The sequence below is a fragment of the Manis pentadactyla genome, chromosome 9 (assembly GCF_030020395.1).
Source record: "Manis pentadactyla isolate mManPen7 chromosome 9, mManPen7.hap1, whole genome shotgun sequence".
In the NCBI taxonomy this organism is placed as follows: domain Eukaryota; kingdom Metazoa; phylum Chordata; class Mammalia; order Pholidota; family Manidae; genus Manis; species Manis pentadactyla.
In genome coordinates, this window is record NC_080027.1 from 40,084,889 (window position 1) to 40,106,397 (window position 21,509).

Below are 21,509 nucleotides of genomic sequence, written 5' to 3' on the forward strand. Positions count from 1 at the left end.
CCAGCCTGCACTTCTCCATACCCATCTCTTATGGTGAAGATGTGGATCCCCTGTGTTGGAGGAGAGCAACTGGCCAGAAAGGGAGACAGTTTTCCCTGCATCATAGTAGACTGGACAGTAGACCGGAGGGAGAGTCCACTGCCTATGCATTAAGCTCAGCCCTGAAAATCACCCGGTATCCTTCAAAGCTCAGCTAAACATTACCTTTTCTAATTACTGACTCATCCTTACCTCTTTTCCAGTGGAGTTAGTTGTCCTTTCCTCTGCATTTTGAGAACATGTGCTGTGAGCCCCTAATGCAGCTTGAATCAGCTGCCCACCCTATGCTGGAGAATAAGCCCCTACTAGGGTAGATCTTGTCTCCTGTCTCTCAGTGAACGAGTGCCCAGCAAACCATTCTTGTTGAAAGAATAACTCTAGAGAGTCTGAGCAGTGTGGGGACTGAGGAAGACAATTAGACTGAAAGGCTGGGCAGGGACTGAATTGGTCTTACCTATTCCTTTTCTTTTAAACTTAGATAATTCCAGATCCCTAGGAACCTCTCCTGCTTAAGAAATCCAGGGTATAAGCCTATGGGTGTATGCCTGTCAGGTCTTGGTCTGGCTGAAACCTGTTGCCCACTTCTACCTGTCCTCTGGACAGACCCCCAGAAGCAGGAACGTGGGGGCATCGTGGGTGGACTCTGCACCCAGTATAGAGATGGGCCAGTGCGAATTGTCAGGTGGCCCTGCAGCGAAGGGAGAGCGTGCTTCACACAGTGTGGACTCCTCAGGCAGGAATTGCTTCTCTGGCCCCTATGTAAATACCTCTGGGGCTCACTTCTATTTTCCCTCACAGGCTGTGGTGCTGTCAGGGCAGGTGGGGGTGGGTGGTGAGCTGATGGGAATTCTGTCTCCTTGGCTTAGACCCCGGCAGAGTTCCTCTATCTCGTCTCGTTGCTGATTGGAGGTGCCCCTCCTCCAATTGTTCTCCATCTCCTGGGAGGTAGCAGGAAATCAGCATCATGGTTGGATTCAAGGCCACAGATGTGCCCCCTACAGCCACTGTGAAGTTCCTGGGGGCTGGCACCGCTGCTTGCATTGCAGATCTCATCACTTTTCCCCTGGACACCGCCAAAGTCCGGCTGCAGGTGAGGGGATGAAGTCTAGGAGTCCTGACAGTGCCTAGTCTGCTCCCTGCCCAAGACACGCACTCCTTCAGGACCAGAGGGCTGTTCGGGACTGTAAACTTCGGAGCATAAGGATGGCAGGAGATGGGGAGAGCAACCTACCCATCCCTAAACTTCCCTGTCTTGGTCTTGCAGATCCAAGGAGAAAGCCAGGGGCAAGTGCGGACTGTGGCCAGCACCCAGTACCGCGGAGTGCTAGGCACCATCCTGACCATGGTGCGCACCGAGGGCCCCCGCAGCCTCTACAACGGGCTGGTCGCCGGCCTGCAACGCCAGATGAGCTTCGCCTCCATCCGCATTGGCCTCTACGACTCTGTCAAGCAGTTTTACACCAAGGGCTCTGAACGTGAGTGTGGGGCTGGGCTGTAGACCCCTTAGTGTTCTTCTCGGGGACGATGACCGTAGTTCATTACGCTGCATAGCTCCTTTAGGCCCTAAGCGCCCGAGGAGGATCAGAGGAAACAGAGAACTAGGAGGGGCCCTGGTTCTCCTATGATTCCTGAGCACTGGGATGTGCCATGCTCTGAGCAGGTCATGATCCCGTGGCCGTCCTCATAACCACCTCGAGAGCAGGTGGTATCATCCCTGTTACAGATGAAGAGACTGAGGTTTGTGGGCAGGGGAAGGACTTGGCCAAGGGCGCACAATGGGGAGCCAGAAAACAAACCCAGGACTTTCGCCTCTAAAGTTTTTCATCTCCTCAGCATGCCATGCCCACCCTCCATTTTATACGTGTGGAAACGGACAACCCAGATCAAAAGGTTGACTTTTCGCAAGATTACATGGCAGAGATAAGTAGATCTGGGATGAGAACCAAAGCCTTATGAGTCTCAGTATGTGGGAAAGCCACTTCTCTTAGCCTTGGATTTCACATTTGTCCAGTGGAAATGATTCTGACTTCTCAGGGCTGTCGCGTAGGGTGAATGAAGGGAATGAAATGCTTTACGAAGGAGCACTGAGTCCATTTTGTCCCACTCCTTGCTATGTCCTAGTATCTAGCAAGTAGGAAGCAGTGATATTTGTCTGCCATAAGGAGTTCTTAGAGCAAGAACTGGTCTGGAACCTATTCCCAAAAGGCAAAAGATTGCAAGACATAGTGGCTCTGGTGAGGAGAGGCATAAAATGAGTGTGAGCCCAGCTGGCCACTGACCCCCACTTTCTCCCACAGATGCCAGCATCGGGAGCCGCCTTCTGGCAGGCAGCACCACAGGTGCCTTGGCTGTGGCTGTGGCTCAGCCCACAGATGTGGTAAAGGTCCGGTTCCAGGCTCAGGCCCGAGCTGGAGGTGGCCAGAGATACCAAAGCACTGTTGATGCCTATAAGACCATTGCCCGAGAGGAAGGGTTCCGGGGACTCTGGAAAGGTGTGTACCAGGTGTTTTTCCCCCATCTTCCTCCTCCCCTATTCCCTGGTCTGACACAGATACCCTTTCCTCCTGTAGGGACCTCTCCCAATGTTGCTCGTAATGCCATTGTCAATTGTGCTGAGCTGGTGACCTATGACCTCATCAAGGATGCCCTCCTGAAAGCCAACCTCATGACAGGTGAGTTAGGACAAATGGTGCTGGGGCTCACCCTTACCCAACCCAGGATCGGCTGAGGGAGTCTGGGTGCCTGAAGACCACGACTTCTCATCCTGTTCCCCTTTGCTTGCGGAGTGAGTTCATCTCTCTCACCTGCCGTATTGAAGCCAGCGGGGATGGGGCTCCCACTCTGATACTGAAGCATGGAGGCTAAGCTGGCAGAATGACTCTCAGGCTCACAGGAGAGGGCCCAGTGAGGTCTCTGTCTCCTGAAAATCAGGAGATCCCTGGCTACCTAACTGATCTCTTCCCCTCGGGAGTGCCAGGTGTGGAGTCCTAACCGCCTTGCCCGCCCCTCCTCCTCGGCAGATGACCTCCCTTGCCACTTCACTTCCGCCTTCGGGGCAGGCTTCTGCACCACCATCATTGCCTCTCCTGTTGACGTGGTCAAGACAAGATACATGAACTCTGCCCTGGGGCAGTACAGCAGCGCTGGCCACTGTGCCCTTACCATGCTCCAGGAGGAGGGACCCCGAGCCTTCTACAAAGGGTGAGCCTCTGATCCACCCGCCCAGTGCCAGGCCTCCTGTCTGCCCATACCTGTCACACAGGGGCCGAGAACGGCTTGGAACCTAGTAGCAATCACACGTCAGACTATTTCTGATGCTGCTCCTGGCATTTCACCGGCATTCTCTCATGCTTGTGCTCCTTCCCCCCAGAGTTGCTCTCATCCCTACTGTAAGGGTGTTGAAATGGAGACTCAGGGTTTCTTGCTCACAGCCACACAGCTGTGAGGCTCTGTTCCCTGGGCCCTCCCTACCTCCTTTGGGACAAAGCAACGGGGTTAGACTGGATGCCAGAGCCCAGCAGGGTGAGGGAAGGTCAAGGTGCCATCTGTGACCTGTGTTTTCTCTGCTCTAGGTTTATGCCCTCCTTTCTCCGTTTGGGTTCCTGGAATGTGGTGATGTTTGTCACCTATGAGCAGCTCAAACGTGCCCTCATGGCTGCCTGCACTTCCCAGGGGCCTTCCTTTTGAGCCTTCTGCTGCTGACCGGACCACCGTTGGCTTTGGCCTCAGCTCCGGCCAGGCGCTGCTTCTCTTCCATCCTGTTCCTCCTCCCCTCCTTCCCATTCTTCTCTCCCCACTGTTTCCAACTGCTCCCCTTCCCACCTCCCCCCTTCCCTCTCCTCACATGCCCACCCCTCTTCCCCACCTCTTCTCCCCACTGCCTCTCAGTCCTGGTAGAGCTAACCCTGAGTGACGGGGAGGCCCAGCACCAGCCAGGATGCCAAGCCCTCAGTCCCTTGAAAAGTTCAGCCCAGCTCCGTCCTCTCCCCAAGCCCAGTCCAGCCAGCATGTTACCATAAAACAAGTTCAACCTTGGTGTCTCCTCCTCCCTCTCTTGCAGCTGTTAACAGAGGTCTTAGTCTAATGGACTCTTTTGGCCCCTGGTGAGCAGGGGAAGAGCCACCTGACTTGGAAAGGCGGGTATGACCCACCTTCCACCTCCAGCATCTAGTCTGGGCCTGTGGAGGTCACAGAGCCCACCTCTCTTTTGGGCCCAGGCCCAGGCCCAGGGCTTAGGTGGCAGGTGAAGGTGCAGCCCCGAGTCACAGTGGCTCTGCTCTTGCCAGGCCAACTGAGCTTTCACTCCCCTGGTGCCTGGTACTCCTGCACCTACCTTTTCAAACTGCCAGCTGGCCCCAGGCCTGTTGATGTACAAAATGAGAGCGTTCCTGTCTGCCCTAAATGCCCTGTGCTTCTTGGAAGATTTAGAGGAACTTAGGAATCTTAGATGCTATAAGCTTATTTTATTCCATATTACAAATGGCCCAAAGCCTCAGACCTACTGAAGCCTGTCAGGCTGCCTTCCATGTCCACACGCACACTCACAGAAGTTAGGGTTACTACTGGGGGACGGGCTGCAGGGCAAACAGCCGGCCTCAGCCAGAAGATACTTTCCTTTTAGAGTCTCATCCTCTCTCTGGGCAGAGATCCCAAGGAGGCAGAGAGACACCAGGGCTTAGGCTGCACGGAGGTGGCAGCCTTTCTGTCCCTCTTCCTACTACCTGTCCTCAGACAGAAAGCAGGTGGGCAGAGCTACTTCTGATTCCAGGGGTAAGGGACTTGGCTCTGTGAGATCCCAGAATCCTGCATCAGAGTGCCCAGGATTCCTCGCTTTACTACCTACCCTCTGACAAATGTGCTAAGGCCTCATCGTCCCCGAGGGGCAGGGTTGGATGACATGAGCTGAACCAGGGTGAAGGTGGCAGGCAGTGCAGCCAGGCTGTTCTCTCTGCTGGGCAGCAGGGAATCAGCGTAAACGGAGGACCTGGTCAGTGTGTCTTATACACCTTAATTCTCACATTAATCCTGTGAGGCAGGCTATTCACTGTTTTGCACCAGAGGGAACAGGTGCAATCTGTTGCCATGAGCATGTCTCAGCTGTTCATTCACCGGCTTGTGTGCCAGACACTGGAATGGACTCAAGGCCACCAGACTTCATCATGGTTCTGCACGTGATCCTGGGACAAGTTGCTGGGAAGGCGATAGGAACCACTGGACAGCATATCAGTAGGCCTCAGTAATTCAGTAACTGGGCCTCCATCCTTAATGCCTATACAACACCATAAGCCCTGTTTTGCCTGGCTCACAAGGTAGCCCTGAATATCACTGAGGTAGACTTCTCTTAGAGGTTGCTCTTCAGGCCTGAGACCAGGCTTCCTCCAGAGCCTCACCATGAAAAAGAGGTTAGGAGCAGGCTTCCCTGCTGGCCCAGAGGAGACCTGGAGTGCTAGAGATACACACCACAGGCTCCACACTCCCTTACTCACCTGCTCTCAGAGCAGGCCAGCTACCACTGCCGCTCTCCTGCCCCAAAGGGCAGAGTCTGTTTCCCTCATCTGGTTTCCCCAAAGCCTTCAAGATAGGAGTCGTGATTTTTGCTTTAAGAAACAGGCTCAAGAAATGTGCAGTGATTTGCCCAAGGGCACACAGCAGGTAAGTAGCACACCTGAGGTGTGTCTGACCCCAAAGCCCACATCCAGTAGTAACTGGAGATGCTTCCTAGAACCCTGGTCCAGATGCTACATCTCCACCTGCTGCTGCTGCTCTCTTCCCGATGCAGTAGAAGTGGCCAAGTGCTCCCCAGCCCCCACTTAAGAAAAATACCTTAGCTAATATGGTGCTTAGAATCATAGAATCCAAGCAATATGGACAACACGAGGCCTTTTCTGGGACCTCCGAAAAGGGCCCATTATGGGGCCCATATGTCCATTATGGGGGATGATTATGGGGCCTGTAAATTTGGGCTGATCCTAGTCTAAACCTAGACTCCAGAGAGGGGAGTGTCACCTGTATGGAGGAGGGATATACTGCACTGTGGAGGCAGTTGTGGGCTGCACAGCTGGCCTTGAGCTGGGACTCTGCAAGTCACGTCAGCAGCCATGCTGTAACCCTGAAGCCTAAGCAGCAAGTTCACCAAGCACCTCCACACCAATGACTCAGTTCTCACAAGCAGCCCGGGGCGGGGGTTATGAGCTCTGCTTCACTGACAAGACAGGCAGCAACATCCACAGGGTCAGTGGCTGGGCTGGGAGCAGAACCCAGACGCGCCTCCTAGAGAGAGTGCAGGACCACCCACAGAACAAGGGGACAGGCTGGAAGGATGGAAACCAAGCCATTGCCAGTGGTCGGTCCCTAGGTGCTGCCTGTCTAAGCACTGAGTCTGGGAAGTGGGCTGTCAAGTTTCTGGTGACAACTTGGCCCCTGAGCCCTGTGTGACCTGGGACAGAATTTTCTTTCTGTGCTTCCTATCTCTACAGTGTGACCATATCACACTCCTGAGACTGCCCCTGCTGAAGATCACATGTCATGAGAAATCAGAGCAGAGCTGGTGACCTTCAGAGGCCACTCGGCTCTGCCCCTCTGTCAAGGTGGGAGCACAGAGCTTTGATCCCTCAGCCCTGGCCATGTCCACAGAGCCAGGACAGGGACCCGGGTCATGGGCTTCCTGGGCCCTGCCCTTTGCTCCACAGAGGAGCTAAATGAAGCTCTCCTCCCCCAACACACACTCTCCAGGGTGTAGCTGGAGGATAGGAAATAAATCTTTATTGTGTCAGTTGACAAGTCCCATGCCATGCCCCCCTCATGTCGTCTGTGCACCTGAGGCTGTGGAGGGGCAGGAGTGGGCTAAGGCCCAGCTCGCCCTCTCTGTCCCCCGCTCCAGCTCCCAGCCCAGCAGTTATGTCAGCAATGCCTGGCGCAGCATCTGCTTCTTCTGGGCTGTGAGGCGGGTGGGAAACTGGATGTCAAAGAAGATGAAAAGGTCCCCCTTCTTCGCAGGGTCCTCAGGCAATGGCATCCCCTCACCGGGCACCTTCTTGAAGTACTTGGGACTGAGACGGGAGGATGAACGAAAGCAGCTTAGAGCATCCCCCAGAGCCGCCCTGCGGCAGGCCCCAGGCCACCACTCCTCACAAGCTCAGGTGTAGGGCGGTCCCCACAGCTGTCATGGGATGGCTCTTCTCAGAAAGAACCAGTGAGAGGGGAGAGACTGGCTTGTTCCAGACAGCTTCCTCCCTGAAAACCCATTTACATGGAGTCTCTGATGGAGAATTCCATGAATCTTGTTTTAGATATGGAAGACAGGACAAGGAAGGAAAGGTGAGCAGACCCTGTTGGGGGTGGGGGATGCTGGGCTGCTCAGCAAAGCTTCCCATGCAGATGACCCTTCTTGGAGACTTAGGGAATGCAACTCAGAACTCTAACAGAAGGTTCTGGAAAATGAAGGCAGCAAGGATTGCCCAGCACTGGGAGCCTCTCACTTCTACAGTGGCTTCATGCAAGTGAGAAAAAGGCCCTCCATTTGCCAGGCGAAGGCAGCCTACAGCTTGGCCAGAGTTGGAGCTGAATTTCAGTCCTATTTCATCCCCTTGTGGTGGGTGTACCAGGCCAACCTGACTGACACTATCCTAAGGCCCAGGCCAGCCCTTCTGCCTACTGGGTCCCAAGCAGATGGACTCACTGGATGATGTCATTGATGGGGATGTTGAGCAGACGGTCATCGAGGGTCTTCACCTCCACGGTGCAGCAGGTCAGAGCCTAGGGGATGTCAGGGTTGAAGGTGGGAGTGGGGAAGGTCACCATGGCCACTCTGTTTAGCAGGCATTTTTTTAGCCTATTCAATGCCAAGCCCTGAGCTGAGCCTCAAGGAGACAAAAGGATGTTCAAGGACTAACAGGTGATTGAGGCAGGTACCTGCCCCCAAGGAGTTCAGTCTGGTAGGTAAGACTGATGTGGATACATGTTTTGACAGAGGGAAGTAAAGGGATCAATGGGAACCAAAGAGAGGTCCCCAAACTATTCTGGGGTGGGACAGGAAGGCTCCTCAGTGGTGGTAGCTGTTGATGAGGGCCTTTAAAGCATGGGTGGGACCTTGCCAGTTAAACAAAGTGGGTGGATAGTGTTCCAGCATGAATGAGAATGGAGGTGTGAAAATGCACCAAAAGAGCAGGAGCTCTAAGTGGCACAGTGGCGGGAGTGCAGGGGATGAGACCAGCAGAGGCCAGATAGCAGAGGGCCTCGAATGCCATGAGAAGATGTTTGGACAAGAGTATGGCTCGGTCAGATGAGTGTGTGGAAAGACCTCTGTGGGAAGATCTTGGAGAAGGGAGGCAGGAAGGCCACTGAGGAGTCTGCCACACAGAGCCAGGTGCGCAGACCCAGGTGAGGATGAACAGTGGAGCAAGCAGAGATTTGGAGGTGGCATCGCCTGAACTGAGTGACAGATTGTGGGCGGGGCCGGCGAGGGGAGGCAGAGTCAAGGCTGGGGCCATCTCTCGCTTGGGTTGTAAGGGCACGGAGGGGCCACTCATGCTCAGGAGATGGTGCACAGCATTCATCTCGTCCTGAGGGCCTGTGCCATGCACTGGGCCGAGTGAGGAGAGGCCTGCTCGCCTTGGGACCACCTGAGTGGGGGCTCACTCTGCTGCCCACTCCCTGCTCCTCTGCTTTGCCCACTCACCTTGCCCAAGGGAATGGAGTTCACAAAAAAGAGGTGGTCATTCTCCCTGCGAAAGCGAGGGTGCAGCTTCTCCTTCACGATGAAGATGATATCGGCTGGGATGATGTTGGGGCCCTAGGCAGGGGAGGCCAAGGACTAGTTGGCTGTGTGACATGCCAAGTCCCTGCCTCTACTGGTTTCCATGTCTTCATCTGAACAATGATGAGATTAGACCAGGTTTTCTGGAAAGGCCTCTTCAGTTTGGCTCCATAGCCCCTCCTCTGAGAAGCCTGCCCCGCCCCCCATTACTTCTCTACTGAGCATGCTCAAATACACGCGCTCAGCTGGAGTGGGACACAGGCTTCCTCAGGTGGTGGGCACAGCACTGAGCTCATGTCAGGTAACTGCCTGCAAGTCTCTGTCCTGCTAGGCCTCATTAAGTCACCAAAACTCTGCAGAGCGCTCTTCTGGGCACTGGGGACAGAGTAGTCAGACTGGCCTCGACCCCTAAGGAGCTCACAGTCTAGTGGGGGAAATAGGCACACAGTGAGTCTTCAGCACACTCAAGGTTATGGTAAAGGGCACCCAGAGGCGGGAGCTCAGACTGGGGCTGACCCGGGAGGAGCGGTCAGGGGAGGCTGCTCTGAGTGGGGAGCACTGGTGCTGGGTCTTCAAGGGGGTCTTTTGGAAGTAGATGTTTTATAGGTAAGAAAGGGGGCAAGAAGTGTGGACAGAGGAATTAATCTCTCTTGGCTCTAAATACACCATCATTCTGCCTCTTCTCAGGACTTAAGGACTCATACCTTGGACAATTTTATATTTTTACTTCAATAAATAGTTAAAATTAAAATATTAAACAGCATTAAAATTACTATTAATAAGTGGCTTCTCAGTAGCTCCTATAGTTGGGCTGTATTCAGAGAAGCACTGGAGATCAGGAAGAGCATGGGCAGTAAGACTGGGTTCTCCTCTCAACGCTTGTACTCTTGCCCTGGGCAGTCCCCTCCCTCTCTGGGCCTCAGTTTCCGACTCTGCAAAATGGGGAGAAGCCCTGGGCTACCCACTCACAGAGGCATTGTGAGGCTCTGTCCCTTGGAGGGGACATTAGGGATCATCTTGCCCACTCTGCAGACTGGTCCCCTACCAGACCAGGGCTCACAGGGGCAGGGAAAAGCTCTGCTTTCTTCCCCTCTGTCCTCCCACCACGGGAGCCTGGGTGACTGAGCCCTGACTGCCCTAGTCAGCTGCCTTCCCTCTCACCTGGTCCCCTTCCTTCTCAAAAGTGATCCGAGTGCCCTGCCTCCAGCCAGGCTTCACATCAATCGTGAGGATCTTGTCCTTGATGGTCGAGGAGTACCCATCCTCATTCAGCACCTGCAGTGAGACGGCAGGGGGAGGTTGGCCCCGGATTTCCCAGCTGGCTATTACACACGTGAAAGATGCTCTGTGGGATCTGTGCCCAGGCTCAATCCTCTAGCAATGAGGACAACCTGCCCCCAAGCCAGTCCCACTCCCACCTGCTTCCAGTGGAACCAAGACCTTATGATTCCAGGGTGGCAGGCATGTCACCGAGCTGGGGCCTGAGATGCCAAGCAGTCACCATGAGTTAATCAAGCCCACAACTCCGGCCCTATCAATCATGTGGTCCTGGCCACTAATGGACACGCAGTGAACATGCACTCAGTTCCTCCCTCCCACCCCAAGGTTCTGGCCCTGAGCCTCTGGAAAGTCTCATAATCTCAAAGGGAGAAAATCCACTGAGATGAACATATCTGAGCCTCAACAGAAGCCTTCCTTTTATGTCATCTGTCCATTCCCCAATCACATACCTAGATGGGTACCATTTGTGGAAAGCATGGCCACAGTTGCCAACTCCTCTGCTGGGCAAAGGACATGTGCGGGACCCTGCTCATGTGCCTAGCACGGGGACTTTGGGAACTGTCCCCCAGTCTACCCTCCGTGCCCACACTGCTCCTTCTTAGTCATGAGGCCTACACCCTGATGAAACTCTAGAGGTATATGGTCTGGTCTTGCCCAGAGGTCAGAATTCACAGTAGACTCCTCCCATTCAGAGCCCAGACCTCCCTCAGAGATGGGGCTGAACGAGAAGTGAAACCTCCCAACCCAGTTAGGAATGCCAGCCCTGGTCTGGTAGGAAGGGATCCCTGCACTAGAAAAGAACAGAACAGTTCTCTCAATTGTCCCTTCCAAACTTCAGACTCTAGAATTCAAGGATCCCAGCTGATTCCGTGGTTCTGTCAGAGATCATACCAGAGGTCTCCAGGTAGGGTCAGGAAGGAGGTGACTGGTGGGGTTGGAAGGGACAGATGGTGGCTTTTTGTGGGAGCAAACCAAGTACTCACCCTTCGGGAGATCTTAATTTTCTTGGTGCAGCCAAAGAATAAGTCCTCCAGGGATAGGTAAAGGTCTCGTTCAATTGGGGGATCCTGTTTTCTGACCCCTCGGCCCCGGAGCCCCCCAAAGTTCAAATCCACCTCACTTCCTTCTGTATCAAAAAATTCTGCAGGAGGTGGGAGAAAAACTGTATCCAGAGACTTGAATTCATCAACACCCCCTTCAGACCCCAGGTGTGATACCCAGCATCCCATTTCACCTTGCTGATACAGTTTAGCCAGGAAGCTGTCCTTAATTGCAGATCCAATGATTAACGTGTCTGGCCCCTCCCCACTGCTTCATTCCCATTGGGGACACTCCCTCACTTTCCTGATTCTCTCCCTGCCACCCTTCCAACTTGGGGAAATACCCCTCAAGGCTGGCTGCCTCGGGAGGGAGAGGGTGCCCTCTGGTGGCCGTCCCTGGTAGTGCCAAACACGACTCGGCTGTTAGCCTTATGAGGCGGGGCTCACAGCATTCCAGTCTTCCCCACCCTTCCCCGGGCTCCTCCCATCCTTCACTTTCCAGCACCCCCAAGACCACTAGAAACCCCAGACTCAAGTTTCTATGAAGTCAGCAGTTAAGATGGGGGTGAGGCAGGGTTGGTTGCTAACAAACTTGGTCCCAAACTCCTCTTTCCTCAACTTCTTTTGCTCCTGCCCAATTCTACACCTATAACACCTCTTGCTACCCTGCCCTTCCCTTCTAGTGCAAAAAGCCCCTGTCCCTTGAAGTGCTGTGCAATTATTTGGCTTCAGTTTCTCCATCTGTGGGATGGGGTAATATTATGCCTGACCTGCCTTCCACCATTAAGATTAGACACCAAGATGATGAAGAAGAGGAGCTAAAACTTGTTGAGAGCTCACTATGCACTAAGTGCTCTTTCCATCTCTTTACATTATCTTACTGGCCCACAGAGGCCAAACAAAATTCTCACAGTCCCATAGCTAGTAACAGTAGAGTTGGGATCTAAACCCTGGATGATTTGACTACAGAACCTATGCCCTTAATACTATGCTTATTGCTAGACATGAAGCCCACTGTAAACTGTAGTCAGGCAGGGGTTGCTATTATGACTTAAGATTTTTTGTACTCTGCCTCTCATAGTTAATGCAGTGGAATGAACTTCACAGGCTAGAATGGTGCAATCACTTTAGACTGGAGAGGGCAAGGCATTGTCACACTATGTGCCCCTAAGATGTGATTGGTAATCGAGAGGCCTGTGAATTACCTACTCCACTCCTGCTCTGCTGAATTCATTTGTTCATCCAGCACCTATGGAGTGCCAGGTAGTAGACCCCCCAAGAACTAGATTACAGGAAGCCTAGCCCCTCACCCTGCAGGGAGTGGGAACACAAGAACCCCTAGAGTGGAGCCCTGCAGTAGTATAGCTCCTAGGCACTGCCTGAGGGACCCCCAGACCCTGAGCTTGACCTTCCCTAATGAGTGATGCTCCCCTGAGCTCTGGTGTGGCTCCTCTAAACTCCTTCTTTTCCATTCACCTGTCCCTGGGAGACACAAGTCCATTGTATCACAGTTTTCAGACTGCAAAGCCCATTTTCATGAACATTATCTCAATTTTTCATAATGACCTGTGAAGAATGGACTATTTCAGCCATTTAATGGTAAGAAAGCTGACGTTTCAGAGAGGCAAAGAGATTTGCCCAGAATCACACAGCTCACAAGTGACAGAGCATGGTTTTGAAACAAGGCCTCTGACTCCAAGTCCCTTACTTCTTCCAGTGTCACATGGAGTTTGTAAACTTAGCTTCCTCTGACAGGTGAAGGCAGTGCACTGTGGGAAGGAGCGCTGACATGGAGGGGCAGTGGGCTGTAGCCCACTTACCTTATTAACATGGAGAAAAGGTACAGAGAACCTTTGAAATGCAGAAAAGCTGTCCTATAGCCAGGGAGAAGGGGCTAGGGGGTTGAGGAAACAAATCTAGACTCTCTGAGTTGCATGACTGGAACTGGAGCCAGGAAGACAGGTCCAGGTTAACTGTCCTTGCAAGATGATTCTGAGCCTCAGAACTGTTTGTCTGGGACCTGGGATCATCCACCTATCCACCCATCCGAGTACTCATCTGACTAACACACACCATACAATGAAATTTTATGCAGCTATTAACATGAATAAAGTAGATCTGTTTATAATATAAAATTAAATAATCTTCAAGATATATTAACTGAAAAAAATCAGTGGGTACAATGTGGTCCCATTTCCTTAACATAAAAGGCTTATGTAAAAATAAATATATGTTCATAAATGCATAGCAAATTTCTGGAAAGATACATAAACTGTTAAATGTGAGTGGTTGCTTCTGGGGCAGGAACAGGGGACTGGAATTTATTTCTTCTTCAACAAATTGTTTTGTTGTTGGGTTTTGTTTTTTACCATGTACTATACATATTTCTTAAACAAAATAAAACAATTTTAAAAAAGCATCTTTCCCAGCTATGTCCTCTGCCAGTGAGGCAAGGGGGTAGGTAGGATCTCTTACCACCAAAGGGGTTGTCTCCTCCAAAGAACTCATGGAAAACCTTTTCAGGGTTGCCGTGGAAGACGTAACCAGTTGTCCACGGGGTCTGGGATCCAAACTCCAGAGGAATCCCGCCCTTCAGACCCTCCTCTCCGAACTTGTCATAGATGCCTCTCTTCACAGCTGTGGATATGTGTCTGCTTGAGGAGGGGTCCAGCCTTGGGAGCTAAGATGGCTGGAGGGCTGGGAAACAGGAGGATGTGGGGCAGAGAAGAAGGGGCAAAAATGCTATTTCTAAAGTGCCTACTGCCTGGCAGTCTGGAGGAGGAAGACCCTAGAAAATAAGGGGCTGATTTCATTGTGGGTCAACCTAAGCATGGTCCCATACCTAGGCGTGGTCCCATACCTAGACAAGAGTTGGGAAAGACTGGGACTTGCTGGAGGATGGGTGGGGATTGGAGGAGGGCTGGAGAGACTAAGCTCCAGGCTATTGTCTTGAGATTTGGTTTAACTCAGGCATCAAGCTACGGCCTTATCTGGGAAACAGAATCTTAGAGCCTTGAAATTCTAGAATATAAAAATTCTAGAGCTTCCAAGTTCTGAAGCTTTGAAATTCTATTGTCTAAGGATCCTCCAGTCTTGAAAACCTGGGGCTGGAGAAATCTTAGTGATCTTCTGGCCATTCTTCTTCACAGTATCCATGATTATAGCCTTCAGGACAAACCCTTGGGGAAATCCATGTGGGCACTGTCCAAGGCCAAGGCAGGGAATCACACTTTCTTCACTCTCTGGTTTCCTTAGGAAGGAAATTTCCTAATTACTGGCCTCTCTGCCCCTTCATATGCATGCTGTGCTCTGACAGAAAGACATTTAGCAATTTGGTAACCTGGGAGGAATAACTGAGCATGCCTGCCTCTCAGTTTCAGCCTTCTTCCCTTGGCAGCAGGCATCTCTCTCACTCTGACCCTGAAGGGAATGAGAGAGAGGAGGGGAGACTGGGCCCAGGTCCTACCCTGCGGAGAAGGGGAGAGCACATCAGCCTACCTCCGGGGCTCTCCACACCATGTCCTCGACTTCAGCTTGTGTCTACCGAGGAAGGCAATTCATTCTGTTTTCTTTCTCAGTTTGTTTAGATTTTGGGCAGGGAGGAGAAATGCTTACTCTCTTTTGGGCCCCCTCAAAAATCCCAACACTCAGGGAATTAAAGAATGATCTTAATGGAGAGGTGGGACAGAGGACATGTCCTGGAGTCACTCACGGTCGCTCAGTACATCGTAGGCCTCTGCTATTTGCTTGAATGTCTCTGCTGAGGACGGCGCAACGGACTTCAGCGGGTGGTTCTTAAGGGCCAGTTTCCGGTACCTAGAGGGAGGGTAAATACAAGTCATCGCCGCTGATCTGATCCTGGGGTGCAGACATGGTTCTGAGCTGGCTCTGCAGTCTGCTGCCTGGTTGGCCTCTCAGAGCTCTGATGTTCCCAACTATAAATCAGCACTGTGGTGGCCAGGAAAACACACTGTTCAGATGCCCTTGAAGAGGACGTGGTGTAGGGAGCGTGGCTGACTGACAGCTCTGGGCATTTGTGCGGAGGCTACACATGCCCCAAGCTGCTCCCAGCCAATGCCCACGCATGGTGGGGACATTAATGCTGGGACAGTAGTCCTCTGTTTGAGGACCATCAGCCTGGCTGAGAATTTCTCCAGCCCTGCAGCACCCACAACCCAGCCTTTCCTTCCTGCCCTCTGTTCACAGGTGTCAGGCCCACCTGCACTGTGGTCTCCTCCCCTGTCCCCCTCACAAGTGCTTCCCCCAGTACATTTCTTGCACATCTAATTGTATTTTGGTGACTGAACTAACACCAAGCTTCTTGGTTAGATTAGATAAAACACGTTGCAAAGGGCCTGGTACTGAGCGGCATTCAGCCCCATCGGCCTCTCGCAGTCTCCCACCTCTGGGCGGTTCTTTCCCGCTTCTGTATCTACCCAGTCTCACGGCTCAGGGACGTAACAGGTGACACCTGCAGCACCTGAGTTTGTATTATCAACGTCCCAGGAGGAAGAAACTGGGTGATTTGTGGAGAGTTTAATAAAGGACCAAGGTGTGGGAAGCCACAAGGGACAGCGCAGTGTCCCCAGGCCAGGTGCCCTGAGGCACCCCAGACACCCCTGCCCCTAGAGTGGTGAGAGGAAAGAGGCCACCAAAGACCCACAGGAGAGAAAGTGGACGGGGTGCTTAGCAGGAGCTGTAATCTTCAGTTAAGGGACAGATCCAACCTGAAGAGAGCAGGAAGGGAGCAGAGAATAAGTACCCCAGCCCCACTCTGCTCCTTCGTGATCTTCTGCCTTGTGCTCCCTTTTGTGGGGTGCCTTAGAAAGCCTGGGGGCCAGGAAATCTAGTGAGGCCAGCCTCCAGAGCGGAGGGCAGGATGTAGCAAGACAGGGCATTAGTACAGCCTCCTAAGTTGATCAGTACGAGTGTGACCCCACATAGGCTCCGCTGGGTCAGCTCCTCTGCCCTGCTCACGCCTCCCAGGCTGGTGACCCAGATTCTGCCGCCTCTCGTCTCACGCCACAGCTCTCCACGGACAGCTCGTCATCCATCCCACGGCCGGGAGCACCACCCACTCACTGATGACTCCCAAAGTGCCATCTCACCCCAGGCCACTTCCCTGAACCCAGACTTCTGCAACCAGCTGCCCACTCAGAATCTTCCTTCCAATGTCCCCCCAGGCTCCACAAACTCACTTTTTTAAAAATAAATATGTCACACAGCTAGCCCAAAATTGAGCACATTTCCATTCCCTAACTTTTCGCCACCTGTCCAGGTACTGAGGCTGGAAAGCTAAGCATCATCTTTGACTCCAAGTTCTCCCTCAGCCCTGCACCCCATCACATCAGTCACCAAGCCATGTTGGTTTTTTCTTCTAACCAATGTTCTGTCCCTGTCTCTTCATCCCCACACCTATTACAGAACCATGTATTCCTGCTTCCAGTTTTCCCTTCTCCAGTCCATTTTGTGTGCGGCCATGCAACGCATCTCCCTGTCTTTGGTTGATGCTTCTAAAATGCTTCCTGACCAAGTCACTCTCCTGCCAAAGTCCTTCACTGGTTCCCCCTTTGTTTTCAGCATAAAATCTACACGTCTCTAAGATTCAAGCCTGCCTCTGTCTGGCCTTCTCACTCACAGCTCTCCTTGCCTGCTCCCATGACCTCCCTGGCCCCTCTCACCACTCTCCATACTCTGCACACTGGCTGGCTTATGCCTTTTGACATTTTACCCCCTTCACCTGTACTGCTCACCCCTCTCCAGCCCCTCCCATCTCCTTCTGGCAAATTTTTATTTGTTCTTCAACATTCAGCTTTGGGGTTAACTCCTCCAGGACACTTTCCCTGACTGCAGCCTCCATTGTAGATTAGATTCCCCTTCCTGCAGCCCCAGTGCCTTTGATGCAGTCCTTAGCACGCAGTGCTCCGGTTGTTTGTTGCCTAGTCTGTCTCTCCCACTAGCCCGGGAGTTTCTTGAGTTGCTGTGCCCATTTTCTGTGTCCTAGGCCTAGCACTGATCAGCAATGAGCAAATGAATGATATGAACTGTCTGTCCCCTAACGCAGCCCATCTCACCATGGAACCCCTCTGACTTTTAGGCAACACTTCCTCTTACTGAGCTGAGTATGCTGTTCTGCAGCTTCCTCCATCCACCAGGGTCCTGGCTCTGTCCTTGGACACCTTACAGAGAGAATCGGCTCTGTCCACCTTCAGAGACTTGAAGATTTTTTTTTTCTTTTGGTCAAAATTTAGGTACTCCCAATGGGACAATGCATTATACATGTGACTCATCCCTTAAGAGTTGTTCCAGGGGAGAAGGGTTAAGGACTGTTATTTGAGACATACACAGTTTTTTACATCACTCTTTGTATGACATGACTCCAAATGCAAATCATTGCTGGGCATTTTCATGTTCATTATCTCAGATAATCTCATTTTAATACCATAACAACCCTTACTTATTTTTCTAGTGATGAGAAAACTGAGGCTCAGAGAGATAAAGTAATTTTCCCATGTCACACAGCTAGCAGGTAGGAAAACCTGGATTCAGTCAGACCTGGACCTTTACAATCCTTAAACTGAGTTTATCATTCTGCATTTCAACTGCCCTCTCTCCCTGTGACCTCTCCCTAGCTTGGTTGGTCCACTGGCCACAGTGGGTGACATCAAGCACTGTCCTAAATTGTTCTCTAATTGTTTTGTGAGTTTGTATCTTGTTTCTCCCATCACACTTTAGACTCTCTCCATTTACCCTACTTAGGTCCCTTCTAGCACCTTGCCCGTGGCAGGCAACTCGAGTAGGCATGGAGTGTAAATAATGGCTCTGCCATTTACCAGGCACATGGCCTTGGGACAATAATGGCACCTACCTCTCAAGGTTGTTATGAGGATTAAATGAAATAACAGAAGGTTCTCACTACCCAACCTGAATGGACTGAGTCATCCAATGAATAACCAAATCCATTCCCTCTCCTCTCTCCAGCCCACAACCCTGCTGTAAGCCTCATCTTTTGCCTTATCATGACAGCCTCCAAACTCTCCTTCCAAAATAGGTTTCCACAAGCCCTTTCCTCCCCTTTTGTAACACACATGGTGCTTGTGACTTAGTCAACACATGTATTCACCGAACAACTTCAGCTGTGCATTTGTCTGACTCACAATTATATCTCCAGCTGCTACCACTGCTTCAACTCATGTGATAGGCACTCAATAAATATTTACAAAAAAAAAATACCATATTTTCGGAGAACTGTGCTGACTCCTGTCCTAGACTTTCTTAGAAATAGGCCACAAAGTCCCCAAGACTTGATGGAAGTATTCAGAGATGCAGCTTATTCAATGTCAAAAACCCACATGATGGCCAAAATAAAATTTCAACACACCCATCTGGCCAGGTCGCTCTTCTGTTTGCATCCTTTGTTTCTCCATAATATTCAGGATACAGTTCAAATGTCTCCTTTGTCCCCATTTCATTGCTAGGAAAACCAGGGCACTCAGCAGACAGGACAGGGAGGGTAAAGGATGATGGATTGGGAACCCTGACCCAGCACAAAACCAGGATGTAATTATACAGGAAGCAAGAGAAGAAACCAGGTTTACCTTGTCTGCCCTAAGCTATACAGGAAAGCTTTGTTTGGAAGAGATAAGGGTGGGGCCTGCCCCAGCACCCCCATAAAGCCTCACTCCAACTTACGCCTTCTTGATCTGGGCATCCTCTGAATTGCGAGTGATCTGGAGCACAGAGTAATAATCCTGGCCCATGGATGGCTGCTGGCAAGGCAGTCGTTTGGTGGATAGTACTGACTCCGGCACGGCTGTTAGTCTGCATTCCTTGGTTGCTCCTGACAACCCACAGGTGCACTCTGGGAGTTGTAATTCTTCCTGCCTGAGCAAATGGCCTTCTCAGCTCTGCCTAATAGAGAGTGAATAGGGCTAGGAGTGCTGGGGCTGATTCTGTGACCCTAATAAGGGTCGCTCAACTCAGAAATCAGAATATTTTTTAAGGAAAGTAACAATTTGCTACTGGAGGTTACTTGGAATCCACAGATTGGATGACAGTACGGGAGGTTCAATGCTGGTTTCCTTGTTTTGACAGATGTACTGTGGTTATGCAGGAGTGTCCTTGGTTTTTAGCAAATGCACACTGAAGTATTTAAAAGTAATGAGACATAATATTTGTGTTATTACTCTTAGGTGACTCAGAAAAAAATACAGCATATATAACCTGTGTCATACACACAGACACACATACACACACACATATGGAGAGAGAATGATAAAACAAACATAATAAAATCTTAACATCTGGGAGATCTAGTGAAGATATACTGGAATTCTTTGTCCTGTTCTTGCAACTTTTCTGCAAGTCTAAAATTTCAAAATAAAATATAAACAGAAAAAAAATTACAAATAGAAAAAAATATAAAATACCTCCACAAAGACACTTATTCAAGAAAGCTTTACTTTGCAAGGCTATTGTGAGAACTGTGCCTGGCACAGAACACATGCTCAATAGCTGATGCCACTGCCAACTTTTCAGGCCTGAGAAACCAGGCAGTTCTCCAAGGAAGTCACAAGGGGGCATCTGAAAGCCAAGGAAGGAGGCCTCCTCAGAGCTTCCCTGGGCCTGTTGCGCAGTGATTGGGGGTTGTCCACCCTTCTTTACTCAGAAGGCACTCCTCGATCCACAAGAGGAAAAGGCTTTGTCTGTTATAAGTAGGGCATTATTCCATTTATAGTGGGCAAGTCTTTGGGGTACCTGAGGGCTAGGTGCTCCTTCTGTTTAGGTCTGGATTGTCAAGGGGCACTCCATTACAGCCAGGATATCAACTCCGGAGACCTATGAAGAGGGGCTCATGAACATCAGGACAATGGAGAAGAGCGACTCCTGGAAGGGGAACTCAGAGAAACACTTGCTGTATGAACTCAGCCATACCCTTCCTCATCCTGTTTTCTTACTTCTTAGGTGTTCCTCCTGGAGCTCCTAGGATTCAGTGTTTCTGAACTCTGGATATGTCCCTTTCAGGTCTACCTGACCCTATCACAAAACCACTCCTTGAACGAAATTGCTTTGGTCCCAGAGGCCTCATGGCCACATAGTATAGTGCAAGGAGCATAGGCCTTGGAGACAGACTGAGCAAGGCCCAAATCAAGGCTCTGGTACTTAATTTCTTGAGCCTTAGTTTCCTTATCTGTAAAATAGAAATAATACAATTTCCTTGAGTGCTGTGATGATTAAATATATAAATACCTAGATCACAGTAGATACCCAGTAAATTCTCAATGAATTACAGTATTTTATTTTCACAATTTGGGTTAAGCATAAGCAATAGGTAGAAAAAATGGGACTTAAGGTTAAGATAACTCTTTTATAACCCTTAGCAAATCACCTCATCACTTTGAGTTTCACTACTCGCATGTCACAGCCTGGTTATAAAGATTACCTGAAAATGTATCTTTAAGAACTATGTGAATCATACTACCACCCCAGCCAGGAATTACCTTCTCCGTTAAAATAAATCCGAATCTTAGCTGACATGGCTCAGATCAAATTTTGCATCCTCCAAGAAACCTTTCCTCTATTCATCTCTAAAATGCAAGTGATATGGTATTTATACTCTAGAAATTATTAAAAAAAGAACAAGGTCTAAATGTACTGAAGAACGAACTCAGTGAGACTAAGTGAAAATAAACCATGCAATACATAATAATTCCATTTGTACTTCAAGAAAAAAAAGTGACCATGTCATACCCTTACTTAAAATCCTTCCGTGGTTCCCCTCTGCCAGCCACGTGAAGTTCAAGCTCCTTCCCTGGCACTCAAACCCCTTCACTATTTGGGCCCTACCTCATCTCCTGTAGGCCAGCCTCACTCTGGGTTCCACCTATGACAAAAGTGCCTTTCACCATATTTTCTTCTAGGTCTCAAACTCTGGGGTTTTAATAATCACCTGTAGGGCTTGTTAAACCACTGATTATGGCCCCATCCATAGAACTTCTGATTTAGGTCTGAGGTGGAGCCCAAGAACTTCTAACAAGTTGTCGGGTGATACTGACGGAGCTGTTGCAGGGATCGCACTTTGACAGCCACTGCCTCTCTACAGGTATGATCCAACTTCATCACCTGGGTATGGGCTTTCCACCCATGCTGGTTTGCCTGGGACAAACAGCTCCATGTAACACAAAACCCCTCAGTCTGAGGAGAACTGGAATGGTTGGGAATCCTACCTGTAGAAGAATCTTTCCCAGCTTGCTGCTTATGGGACATTTACTGCTACCATCAAGCAGTCCTTCTCTATGGCCAGGCCAACAGGGAGAGTCTGAGAAAGGCCTTCTATCAGATTGCCTAATTTTTTGCTGAACTAAGAGTATTTTTAAAGTTTTTCCAAATCAGAG

General features: G+C 50.7%; 2 protein-coding genes across 2 annotated transcripts in view; one reads left to right on the forward strand and one right to left on the reverse strand.

Annotated features, from left to right (window-relative positions):
- UCP2 (uncoupling protein 2) overlaps nucleotides 1-4,075 on the forward strand; it is a 6,642-nt gene extending 2,567 nt beyond the window's left edge. The window contains exons 3-8 of the mRNA XM_036929766.2: nucleotides 906-1,129; nucleotides 1,304-1,514; nucleotides 2,337-2,531; nucleotides 2,610-2,711; nucleotides 3,060-3,240; nucleotides 3,612-4,075. Of these exons, the coding sequence (XP_036785661.2) occupies nucleotides 1,004-1,129; nucleotides 1,304-1,514; nucleotides 2,337-2,531; nucleotides 2,610-2,711; nucleotides 3,060-3,240; nucleotides 3,612-3,726 (930 nt within the window). The 5' untranslated portion in view covers nucleotides 906-1,003 and the 3' untranslated portion in view covers nucleotides 3,727-4,075. The remainder of the gene's footprint in view (nucleotides 1-905; nucleotides 1,130-1,303; nucleotides 1,515-2,336; nucleotides 2,532-2,609; nucleotides 2,712-3,059; nucleotides 3,241-3,611) is intronic.
- Nucleotides 4,076-5,175: 1,100 nt separating this feature from the next.
- On the reverse strand, nucleotides 5,176-19,399 carry DNAJB13 (DnaJ heat shock protein family (Hsp40) member B13). The gene is made up of 8 exons (XM_036929765.2): nucleotides 18,808-19,399; nucleotides 14,828-14,931; nucleotides 13,591-13,752; nucleotides 11,059-11,216; nucleotides 9,956-10,069; nucleotides 8,717-8,830; nucleotides 7,718-7,794; nucleotides 5,176-7,088 (listed from the first exon to the last, which is right to left on the reverse strand). Exons 1-8 carry the CDS (start codon nucleotides 18,873-18,875, stop codon nucleotides 6,935-6,937), a joined length of 951 nt encoding a protein of 316 aa, XP_036785660.1. The 5' UTR covers nucleotides 18,876-19,399; the 3' UTR covers nucleotides 5,176-6,934.
- Between the last annotated feature and the right edge of the window lie 2,110 nt (nucleotides 19,400-21,509).